We start from the raw sequence: 12,623 nt of genomic DNA on the forward strand, positions 1-12,623 counted from the left end.
CAGACAAAGCTCTTTCTCACCCTCACCAGCCAAACCTCACAGTCCATAGTTCTTACTGTATTCAGGTCTTTCAACTCTGACCAGAATAGTCCATAAAGCTGTCTTTACAGCACTGCAAGTCATCTCTTAGGCCAAGGTTTCAAATTCATCCACATTTCTCTTGAAAATCAGCTCCAAAAGGCAAAAGCCACAGTCAGGTTTCAAACATCAGTGATACCACTCCTCGGTACCAACTTTACTGTTGCAGTCAGGTTTGCATTGCTGGCAGAAATCACCCAACCAAGAGCAGCTTGTGGGAAAAAAAAGGTGTACTTTGGCGTACAGACTCGAGAGGGAAGCTCCGTGATGGCAGGGGAGAAAAGAAGGCATGAGCAGAGGGTGGACATTTCCTCCTGGCCAACATCAGAGGACAAAAGCAATAAGAGAGTGTGCCAAACCCTGGAAAGTGGAAGCTAGTTGTAATATCCATAAGCCCACCCCAATAACTCATTGCTTCCAGGATGCTTTAATTTTCAAATTGCCATCAGCTGAGGACCTAGCATTCTGAACACCTAAGTTTGTGGGGGTCACTGAATCAAACCACCTCACCCTCCCTCCATATTCACTCATTATCAATACTCACAATGTTAGAGATCTTGCTTTGTGTCTTTCTGTTTCCTGTGATCCACTGTGCCTCCTGGAAACTTTCAGGCCCAACCAATCTCCTTTAAACATGACAGCCCTGGCAGTATTTTGCACCAGGCTCTCAATTCTCTAGAATTAGAGCTCAGCTTGTTTAGCTATCCTGTTTCTCATCATTTCAGGACTTTTACCTTCCAGATGGTGATATCTATTTTGGACTGAGGCAAACTCTGTTTGATACAAATATATAAACTAGAATTATCATAAAAATACCTGAACAAGAACTATATTTACATTTTGCATAATAAAGCAACTAGGTATCTGTATGGTCAAAGACAACTGTTGAAATTTTATGGAGTTTTTTAAGCATAGGATTTATTTGAGCAACAGGTATTGCATTGAATTCCTATTGAAAACTGATTTTCTATTTGTAACCTTGGAAATGTATTTTTATATCCCAACATAATCAATTTCCACTGCAGATAAAAGTCTCCGGGGTATCATTACTTGTGTGACTATTCCACCAGCATTAACCCTCTACACCCTCAACCCATGGAAAGAATCTGATTTCTGAGGGATTCCCAGGATGGGAGGCCAGATCATTGTAGTTTGGAGCCAACATTCAGATCCCAGGAAGAAGATAGCTGCTGTGATTACAGTGTAGGATTTGAGGCATCATAGTGAAACGCTTCATTTCTGAGAAATGTTTCCCTCGCAGCCCTACATAGCTATCTATGAGAAGGTCATGGAGCTTCTTGATCACTGACACACTTCCTGTGTACACTATTTCTGTTCTGTGCATTCTGCCTGTGGCCGAGCTGCATTAACCAAACAGTGACCTGTTACAGAAGCATATGGGTCTGAGATTTGGCAGGTCATTTGTCTGCAGGGAAGAAGGATGTAGACACAACAGGACTTGGAGCGCTGGAAGAGGTCCTGTCTCTCTCCTAACTAGAGTGATATGGATGGGGAAACAGAGGGGCTGGAGAGAGGACTGGAAATAGGTTTTGTCCATCTGGACTGGAGAAAGACCTGTAAACTACTGCAGTCCATGACCCTATAGCATAAAGGGAAATGCACAGCATTGCAGAGAAGGTATTTGTTGAGACCTGGCCCTGCCAGAGCACCATGCATTCATCTTCAAAGTAGTGCTGCAAGGTAAATATGCTTATTTTTCACTTACTCAGGTGCAGAGAAGTTAAATTTGCCCAAGATCCCACAATTGATGAGAGCAGAGTCAAGACTGTGGAACCCCGGGCTAGCATTCTTACTCATAGTCTTTCAGAGAACTGGAGTTATTGATTTCAAAATAAAATGATAATGGTTTTGTGGTTTCTTTGCCTTATTTTAGGACACCTATCCTACCTTTATGTTACAAGGGTCTGTAGTTTTGCTTTTCGTGAGCACTTAATTTTTCCAGTATGCCTAGCTCCCTGGCCTAGTGTTTCTCATTAAAAATTTGGGCATCAGTCTGGAGATATGGCTTAGCAGTTAAGTGCTTGCCTGTGAAGCCTAAGGACCCTGGTTCGAGGCTCGGTTCCCCAGGTCCCACATTAGCCAGATGCACAAGGGGGCGCACATGTCTGGAGTTCGTTTGCAGAGGCTGGAAGCCCTGGCATGCCCATTCTCTCTCTCTCCCTCTATCTGTCTTTCTCTCTGTGTCTGTCACTCTCAAATAAATAAATAAATAAATAATTTGGGCCTCAAGGTCCCTGTGTCAGTCATCCTTATGTGCAGGTCTATGTTCTGTTTCTGGATTCTATTCTGTTCCCCTTCCCTGATTTCCATAGTTTTACAAGTCCTTTTTAGAGGAGATTGGCTTGTCCTGCCCTTTGCTCTTCCATGCTCATTTTAGAATCCACTCATCAGGTTTCACACACAAAGTGCATCAGTCCAGTTTGCATTAAACAATGAAAATCCAGAGCGAAGCTAATTTTATAAACAAAAAAAGCTTTATTTGGTTCACAGTTTTGGAAGTCCGATAGCATATGCTGGTGTCAGCTCAGTTCTGGTCAAATCCTCCCAGGTGTGTGACTTCAGAGTTGAAGTACATGTATGAGGAAAAATCTCAGCCCACCACAGGAAGCCCTGGAGAAAATCAGTAGCCAGGTTCAGGCTTTTACAATCACTAGATCTCATGGTTTGCACTCGATGAGAGACAGCCAGCAGTGCATTCTGAGGGCAGTACTCACCAGTGACCTTGGACCCTGTCTGAAGGCCCCAGCTCTTAAGGAGGCCATCAACTCCCTCCAATCAGCATATGAAACAGGTAGATGAACCTCATTCAGATGGTACCAAACATGTTCATTCTCTTTCTTGCTTTCAAACACATACAAACACACACACACAATTTTGAACATTTTAGATAAATGTGCCCATGTTTCATTAATTAGTTTTGGTATGCATGCACACATTTGTGTGTTTGTGTATATGTCTGTGTATGTTGTGCATGTGCATATATGTGTTTGTATTTGTGTGATTGAAAACGTATATGTGGGTACATGTGTATGCATGTGCATGTAGAGGCTAGAAGTTGATTCCAGGGACTCCCTCTGTCACTTCCCACCATACTCTTTTGAGAAAGGGTCAGTGCTAAACCTAAAGCTCTCCAACTCCCCTGGACCACCTACCGGTTCTGGGGCTACAAGCAGATGCCATCCCTGGCACTTTTACATGGTGCTACAGAGCCAGATTTGGGGCCTCATGTTTGTGTAAAAAGCACTTCACCCAATGAGCCATCTCCCCAAGACCTTGTTTTTTAAAATCTCAGGTACAGGATTAATTTAGATGCTATTATAAATATATATTTTTATTGTCTGTTGCTAGTATACAGACTTAAAGCTTCACTTTTTATTTTAGCATATACAACATTAAGATAACCATCTACCTATGTTTAATTTTATTTATTTATTTATTGGCTTTCCAAAATAGGGTCTCACTGTAGCCCACACTGACATGGAATTCACTATGCATGCTCAGGGTGGCCTCAGACTCAAAGTGACCCTCTTTACCTCTGCCTCCCAAGTGCTGGGATTAAAGGTGTATACCATCGTGCCCAGCCTATTTAATTATTTTTAATTATACACTTCTGTGTCATCTATTTGAGTCACAATGTTGTGCATGCATTAACACCTTATTTCAAGTTTTACCCCACAACCATATTAATCTCTATTATTATGTAATTGTGAGTTATTTAAGATTATGTATGTCTGCAAAGAGTGGCTACTTTATTCACAAACCTTATTTCATGCCTTATTGCAGAAGGAAGTGTTCCAGTATAATATTGAATAGAGGACAGTCTTGCTTGAATCTGAAATGTCCCCATGAGCTCCTATTTCTGGTGCTTGCTCCTCAGGTGATGGTGTTATTTGAGGTCTAGTTGGTAGAAGTATGTCCATAGGGAGAGGGCTTTGACGGGTATAACTGGCCCTTTGTTTATTCCATGTTCTTTCTTTTTCCTGGTTCTTCATGGTATGATAACCCTCTGTCACTATTTCAGTTACCATGAACTGAGAAGTTTCACTGTGTCTTTCCCATCATGATGAACTTAAACCATTAGCCAAAATAAATCTTTTCTATGTTAAATTGTTTCTGTCAAGTATTTTGGTCACAGAAATTCAAAAGTAAATAATTCAGAAACCTGCTGTAAGGGGTGGGGTTATGGTGGCAACTCAGTCTGATTGTGTGGTGCATAAACCTTTGGAACTGGTTTGTAGAAAAAAAAATAGAAGAGCTTGGAGATGTGGACTATGGATGTCCTAGAATTTTGTCAGAAGAACATAATGGGTGATTCTACTGGGAATTCAGAAAACCATAATGCAAATAGAAATGTGGACAGTAAGGACTGTTCATAAAGTTTTAGGTGGGAACAAGGACTACACTTGGAATTGGACTAGAGACTGTTCTTACTACATTCTTGTAAATAATTGATATATATTTTGTATGTAGTTTAATAATTTGAGTAAGACTGAATTCAAAGGCAATAAACTAATTAATTTGGCAGTGGATATTTTAATAAAACATAGCATTTTAACTGTGGCATGGTTATCACTGTCTGCTTTTAACCAGGTTTAGAGTGAGAATAAGGAGCAAAAAAAGACGTACAGTGAAAAGTTATGGACAAAAAGGAAGTGCATTTTAAATTACAAAGAGGCCAAAGTTATTAAACAAGGTTATTACAATTAAAAGAAACCAAGGATTTTCATTGGCACAATGGGAACTGCGTGTTGAGTACATTTCAGGAATTGGTGATACTCCACCAACCACAGGCTTCAACTGCCCACACAAACACTTGCTTTTTATAAGAGCACAGTTGTGCATAGGGCCATGTGCAGAAACATTTTTCAGAGTTCTGCAAGACAAGCCCACAGAGCCCTTTCAGCTAAATGCATTTTTACATTATGAGATAACCATGAGACATGGGGGCCAGGAGTGGAATGTCATGCTTCAGATTTGAAATGGTCCCCATAGGTTCACATTTTGAATACTTGGTCCCCAGCTGGAGGCTATGAAACCTTTAGAAAGTGGGTCTTAGCTCAAAGAACTAAGACACTGTAAGTATGCCTTTGAACATTGTAACAAGTCCTTGATCTGTATCACAATGTCTCTGCTTCTTGGTCTGCTGTGATGTAGATAGCATCTGCTACCTGTTCCTGCCACCATGAACTGAACTATAATTCCACCCTTTTCCATGGTAGACTGAAACCATGAGGCGAGATAAATCTTTCCTACCTTAAGCTTCTCTGCCAAGTATTTTGGCCGTAGTAACACAGAAGTAATTAACACTGGGAGTGAATACAGACATTTTGGTTTCATACCAATTCCAAAGACAAGGCTTTTCATATTACTATTAAGTCTAAAACAGCTTAGATGTTGCAGATGTAATTGTGCATTCCATGCTCTTGTTTTCAAATAGCCAAAGTGATTTTTATGAATATTTTTTTCTCTTTTTCCTTTGGTTTTTCAAGGTAGGGTTTCACTCTAGCCCAGGCTGACCTGGAATTCACTACGGAGTCTCAGGGTGGGCTTGTAAGCTTGTGAACATGTAAGCTCACGGCAATCCTCCTACCTCTGCCGCCCAAGTGCTGGCATGTGCCACCATGCCTGGCTTGTATGAATTTTTTGTTGTTGTGTTTCGGCTTCTTTTCTCACTGGTGCACCTGCTTTCATAGAAAGTTCCATTTTTCCTGATTCTGAGTTTTCTATGAGCTGCTGCATGCAGGACAGTTTACTGGTTAGCCTTCAGACAATCTGTTCTAGATTTCCTTTCTCTCCTTTAGTCTCAGTCTAGCTCAGGCTGACCTGGAATTCACTATGTAATTTAGGGGTGGCTTCAAACTCATGGAGATGCTCCTACCTCTGTCTCCGAGTGCTGAGATTAAAGGCATGCACCACCACGCCCAGCAATCCTACATTTTCTTACCGTGTTGTTGACAAAACTAATAGAGAGATATTCTGGGAATACAGTACATTGAGATAAGGGGAAACTGATCTAATAGGCCAGACTGTTCCAGTCTCTCTCCAGATGGGGTATTCATAAACACTTCTGCCAAGACTTTTCTCACAGTATCAAACCCACAAAGACTTCCTCAGGTTCTTCAGCAATGGTAGTCATCTGATCCTAGGCAGTTTTTTAAATTCTGAGACATCAGTTTCCAATGAGTCTAGTCATGTCTCTTTCTGCCTTTCACTAAATAATAAGTTAATTCAGTGTGTGTGTGTGTGTGTGTGTGTGTATGTGTGTGTGTGTGTGTTTTCAGCCTCACTGGGTTCACACAAGCTGGTATGCAGTTCATAGTGAACCTGCCTCAAATCCACTGACTTGGGAAATACTTTAGGAGCTTCTTGGCAGCCGAGGAGAGATGCTTGGTCAGGAAGCATTTGTGGGTGCATCAGAACACATATGAGTCTGTAGCTTCTTTCATCTAGATCATGAGTTTAGGGTTTTAAATTACCAGAAGATGCTGTGAACTTCCCAGCTTGTGGTGCCAATTCAGGCTCCCCTGCTCCACCACGGCAGTTTTCCTCAAGGTCCTGAGGGGTAATGGGCATCGGCCACTCCTTACTTACTCTGAACTTGAGAAGCCTTTTGAAGCTGTGCCTACATGCAAACTCAGGGGCTTAAACCCATCCTCAGATGTCAAGAGATCTGGGCATAGCATCAAGAGCCTATCAAGTGCCCTCTGGGAACAGACAGCCTTGGGCTCTTGCACTTTAGTAGTTCCTGAGGAGCACACCACGCATGTCATGATCCCACCCTCCTTCTTTTGAGACAGAGGCTTGCACTGATCTAGAACACAAATAGGCTACACATGCTGGTCAGAGAGCCCAAGGCTCTTTGCCTCTAAGCATTGGATTACAAGCATGTGCCACCATACTGGGCTTTAAAAATAATGGTTCTGGGAATTGAGCTCAGGTCCTCATGCCTGCAAAGTGAGCTCTTTACTGAGTGAGCCACATCTCTGGCTCTTTCTTTGTGTGCTTTAGTTGAACATGTAAGCTCCAACGTGTCTGACTCTCAATAATCAGTTTTTGGCACATGTTCCTTACTTCCGTGATGATAAATCTATCCATGCATCTTCTGCATATGCTTAGTAGACTCCAGAGGTTCTGGTTCTGTGTCCGTTGGTGGGCAAAACCAGCAAGGGACATCTATCCTTGGGGCCTCTGAACAGGAAACAGAAGCAAGAAAATCCCCTTTCTTTTTCACTGCCCCAGGTTTAGCACCTTACTATTCATACCCCAAAAACTCATGAGCAATTACAGTCCTCAACTGCAACTCGTCCATCCTTGACAACATTGGAGGCAGGTGAGGTGCAGACAACTGTCCATTGGCTCAGCTTATTTTTATTACTAAGATCTGGATGGCCCCAGAGGCACACCAGAAGAGGGATAGGCTGCTTTCCTTAAAGTCAATGGCAGCATAATTAGCATAGATGAACGTAGGCAGTTACTAATTAACACATGGATATCATGTCCTTTCACAAGTAGAACCTTATTCAATAATAAAGCTAACTAGATCCTAAAGACTATAACTGCCTACATTTAGATAGAAAATATCTTTAAACTAGAAGGTGCAATGTCAATGTCAGTGATCACTGTCATATCTTAATTATTACTTTTGCAGCTAAGTAGCTATACAGAATGGTGGTTATAATTATAAACTGTCTAAGGATTCACATCAGGTCACGTCCTGGCCACAAGCAGTTGCTGGCACACTATTCTCCATTCTCTTCCTAGTGTTTCTTTACACAGGTGGCATCTCATGCCAAATATGCATTAGGTCATATGTGATTACAAGGCATGGAATACCACATGATGTGGTGGTATTCACCTGTAATCTCATCCCTCAGGGGCTGAGGCAGGGGATTGAAAGTTCAAGACCAGTTTGGGATTACAGTGTGTTCTAGAGGTGACATTGTAAGACTGTATCTACCAAAGCCAAAAGGGTTTGAAAAAAGGTGTGGAATTCTTAGAAATTTAAGGTGTTTAGTTTCTCCCAATAACAATGGGTGTAGAGGTAAGAGGTTCATAGGAGGCTCATAAGCTTGGTGGACAGAGCTGTAGGTGGTAACACCTCTGCAGTTCCTGTGGCCATTTCTTCAGTTTCAGATGACTTCTGAAGCTTCAGATATGAATCCTAGTACCATGTCTCCATTTGGAGGGAGGAGTGGCAGGCAGGAAGGGACCCTGAAGATGTGCATGTGCTTATACCAGAGTCTTTGAGTGAGTTATTGTAAGTATTGGGGAGTGCTATAGACAGTGTCAAGGGGCTTCATAGTAGGGGAAGAGCCTGGGTGGTGCAGGTGAGGCCAAGATAGTGAAAGAGGGAGGCAGGAGAGTTAGGGTCAGAGTGGTGCAGCGTGAGGAGACTCATCTGACTACTGCTGGCTGTTAGGATGGAAGGAGCCCCGCAGCAGGGAATGGTCAGCCTCACAAAGCAGGAACGCCAGGAGAGAATAGAACCGCATCAGCAAGGATTATGAACTTGAGCTTGTCTAAAAGCCTCTGGCCAAAATACAAAACCTGGTCAGCTGCAGTAGGAGTAAGACTTGCCTAGCATGAGTGTCCCATTTACCTGGCTGCCTGGCTTTGCTTGCTGTATTCTCTCAGTTATCTACAAAACTCTGAGGGAAGCAGAGTCCCTCAGGTGACCTGCACTCCACCTGTTTCTGTCAGCACAGCTCTATAGTTCTTTTTAGTACTTTATTTCTCCATGGGTAAAAATCTTGCTTCCTGAATACTCCATGTAGCTGGAAGCCAGGGGCCATCTCTGTCTTCTTATTTATTTTCCCCATGCTACATGGATAGTACTTGCTAATATTTACTGACCAAATGACTAATGAGTTGAATCTATTCAAAGCTTAATTTTAAAGGATGTTAATCTCCTTTTGTCTTTCTTTTTTGTAGGACCAAGCAAATTGAAAAACTGGAAGTTGATCCCAGTAAGCATTCCTGTCCTAATGTGGCTACTATAGTGCAAGAGAAAAAACACACACCCAGGAAACTGGCCTCTCAACCCAAAATTGTACCCAATGAGGAAGATCCAGACTTTGATGATAACCCTGAAGTGCCCCCACTTATTTGAAACACCAGGTTGTGTAGTCACTAGTTGTCACCTGAAAGGCCCCATGCTGTGTGGTGCAGAGAGACGATGCATCACTTCTGGGGTCAACGCACAGTTAACTATCATCACCACTGCTATTGTCTCAACTCCTACTTTGTATAATAATATTATGAAGTGATTTTAGAATTAAAGTGTATTCCTCAAATATGCTCTAACCTGTCATTTTTCTTATAATGAGGGTTTATATATCAGTTACTTTCTCATGGCTGGGACAAATACCTGGCAAAACAAGTTGAAGGGAGGAAGGGTTTATTTCATCTTACAGTTGCAGGTCGCAGTCCATCACGGCAGGGAAGGCGTGGTGGCAGGAGTGTGAGGCAGCTGGTCGCACTCAGTCCACAGAGAGGAAGCAGGGATGGACGCATGCTGGTGCTCAGCCAACTCTCTTCTTTTTACACAGTATAGCACTCCACCCATGCAATGGCGCTCCCCAGTTATGGTGGGTATTCCCACTGCAATTAAGCTAATCAAAATAATCATTTATACACATGCACAGAGGCTAATCTAATCTAGATAATTCTTCATAGGTGGCTCACAGTCCTGCTAAGTTGGCAATCAATATAAATCATTACCACTGGGTAAAGAAAATATTCAGTAAAATGACAGAATTATTACCTGTAGTGTTGATTATAAATCACAGAGCTGCCTGTTTTGCAATAGATTGAGTGACAGGTAAAAGGAGCTGAGTAAATTGGTCAAGCTCAGATGTTAAAATTGTAATCTCAGATCTAGCTCAAACGTTTAATGTGACTTTAAACAGTGTTTCAGTCTTTCTTCTCATGACATGTCTGCTTTCTCTGGGTTCATATGGAATGGTCAGATATGAGCTGTAACATTGGATACTCTATATTTGGATTCCATCTGAGGGCTCATGTAGACCTCAGATGGAATCCAAATGTAGGTCTTCACATTCCTTGAGCCTCAGTGATATCATCTGTAGCTGGGGAACTATACTCATTTGCCTAATTTTCCTCAAGAAATATCATGTCACTCAACCACTCAGGGCACTTCATCTCTCTTTCTCCTCTCCTCCTCTGCAATCCCCCCCCCCCGATTTTTTAGGTTCCTTTTCCCTTGTTCCTCTCTTCATCATCTTCTTAGCCATTTTACCTCCCTTATATTTCAAAATATTTTTACTTCTGTCTCTTTATTCAGAAAACTATGAATTAATTATTCCACACACACTGTAGGAAGGATGACCTGGTCATGGTTTATTGCCATTTAAATCAAACTTCTCCAAATTCTACTCAGTGAATACTCATTGGGCATTTTTCACATGAAAGAGCTCTTTACTCATTGCTCTGCAGTGCTGTGCATTGAGCGTGGCGGAAGTGTGCTTTCCCAGTGGTTCATGTGCTGGGAACTTTGGTCCTCATGGTGGTGGTACAGGGAGGTGGTGGAACCTCTGGTGGACACTAGTGGAGGTTTTTAGGGCACTAGGATTACTGCCTTCAGAAGGAAGTGCTGGACCTTCTTCTATGTGACTCTGTGTATTAGGAGGGTTGAGGTAATGAAGCACAGACTTCACTCCCAAGACAGAACAAGAAGAAGAGCATTGGAAACCATGACAAAGGTACTGGGAAAGCTGGAAATCGTGGCAAAATGGAAAGGCTGCTGTATCAGTTGCTTTTCTCAGCTCTCTGTGACACTTCTGACAAGAAGCAACTTAGGAGAGAAGAGGTTTGTTCTGGCTCACAGTTTGAAGGGGTGCAGTCCACCTTGGTGGGGAAGGTGTGGTAACAGGTGGCCCCATAGCGGCAGGAGCTTGTGGCAGCTGCTTTCTCACATCTCAGTGGACAGGGAAGCAGAAAAATGGGAATATCAGCACTCGGTGGTCTGTCTCCCATTCTCTTTATTATTATTATTTATTTGAAACAGAGAGGGAGGGAGAGAGACAGACAGACAGACAGAGAGAGAGAGAGAATGTGTGCTCCAGGGCCTTCAGCCACTGCAAACAAACTAATTCCAGGTACATGTGCCCCCTTGTGTACATGTGTGACATTGCACACATGCGACACTGTGAGTCTGGCTTATGTGGGACCTGGAGAGTGGAACATGAAACATGAGTTCTTAGGCTTTGTAGGCAAGCACCTTAACCACTAAGCCATCTCTGCAGCCCCCTTGTCTCTTTTCATTTGGGCTATGACCCCAGACACAGGATGCAGCTGCCTGTATTCAGGGTAGGTGTGCCCTCAGGTAATCCTCTCTGGAAAGCACTCACAGTCACACCCAAAGGTACACCTCATTAATGCTCTAGGCATTTCTTAATCCAATCAAGTTGAACTTAACTGTCCTAGCAGAAGTTAGGAAACTTCTCACAGCTCCAGCCCCAGCAACTTGGGGCTGGAGATAGATAACTCTCTGTAAAACTAGGCAGCTCTGGTGACAAAAGACCTGTGGTTCTACCTACATAAGCCCACAGTTCTCCCAGGCCTCACAACAAATAGGATTGTGTGTGATGGCTCCAGTTAGGTGGCTGGGCAGCCCTGGAAAAGAAATCAACTTTGTCATTCTCCATCTCTAGGAGTGGGAAACCTCAAAACAAGGAACAATCACAACTCAGACTGTCTGGGACATCATGCCGCAGGGTCTTGGAGGGCCTGGAGATATCCTGCCACAGTGTCTGAGTGGTAGATTCCATGAGAAACACTGGTGGAGGCAGGAGTGTTGGACATGAACCTGCTGAGACATTTTGACAGCAAGTCACTCAGGTTGTATGGATGTGGTGGTGGGTGGCCCCAGCCTCTGTGGAAAGGAGTGAACTCTATCACCCAAGGCTCACTGTGGAGCTTTGAATCTTGCCTGATATTTCCTTGGCCTCCAGGGGTGTGTCTTTCCTCTATGTGGCTTGCTGCTGGCCACGTCTGAGACATCTGAGCCAAGATTCGTGGATCGCTTGATTGCCAAAGCCTCGCCTCTCCAGTGTTTTACTGCTGGGTGGAATCTGAGGATATTGTGAAGAAAAAGTTCCCCCAAGGAGTAGTTGTTAAAACTTGGGGCTGACCTGAGCCATCTCTGGCTTTCAGAACACACTTCTTTGCTTGCATATGTGCCCCTACCACCATGTGACACCACCTGCTGAGATGTCCCCACAGAGACCAAGACAATGGGGTACCTGAGACTTTGAACCCTGAGAACTGAGAGTGAAACCTGTTCTTTAAGCCATATGTGCATGTTCGCTTTGTGTGGGTGCACATGTCTGTGTGTGTGGGTGCATGTGGAGGCAGAGGAACAAGCTGGAGTGCCAGCCTCAGGGAAGTTACTCCCCTCACATTGGCCTGGAGCTCCTTCATTAGGCTAAGCTGACTAACGAGTGAGCCCCAGGGGTGCTCCTGTCTCCTTCCCCAGCTCTAGGATTATAGGTGTGTGCTGCCAC

The 12,623-nt window shown here is 43.3% G+C and overlaps 1 protein-coding gene across 4 annotated transcripts in view; it reads left to right on the plus strand.

Annotated features, from left to right (window-relative positions):
- The window catches only part of Dnaaf11 (dynein axonemal assembly factor 11), a 126,901-nt gene extending 117,509 nt beyond the window's left edge, over positions 1–9,392 (plus strand). For all 4 annotated transcript variants that reach the window (XM_045144176.1, XM_045144177.1, XM_004656330.2 and 1 more), the window contains one exon: positions 9,031–9,392. In XM_045144176.1, the coding sequence (XP_045000111.1) occupies positions 9,031–9,208 (178 nt within the window). In that variant the 3' untranslated portion in view covers positions 9,209–9,392. The remainder of the gene's footprint in view (positions 1–9,030) is intronic.
- The last annotated feature ends 3,231 nt before the right edge of the window (positions 9,393–12,623 follow it).

This window comes from Jaculus jaculus, chromosome 2 (assembly GCF_020740685.1).
Source record: "Jaculus jaculus isolate mJacJac1 chromosome 2, mJacJac1.mat.Y.cur, whole genome shotgun sequence".
In the NCBI taxonomy this organism is placed as follows: Eukaryota; Metazoa; Chordata; class Mammalia; order Rodentia; family Dipodidae; genus Jaculus; species Jaculus jaculus.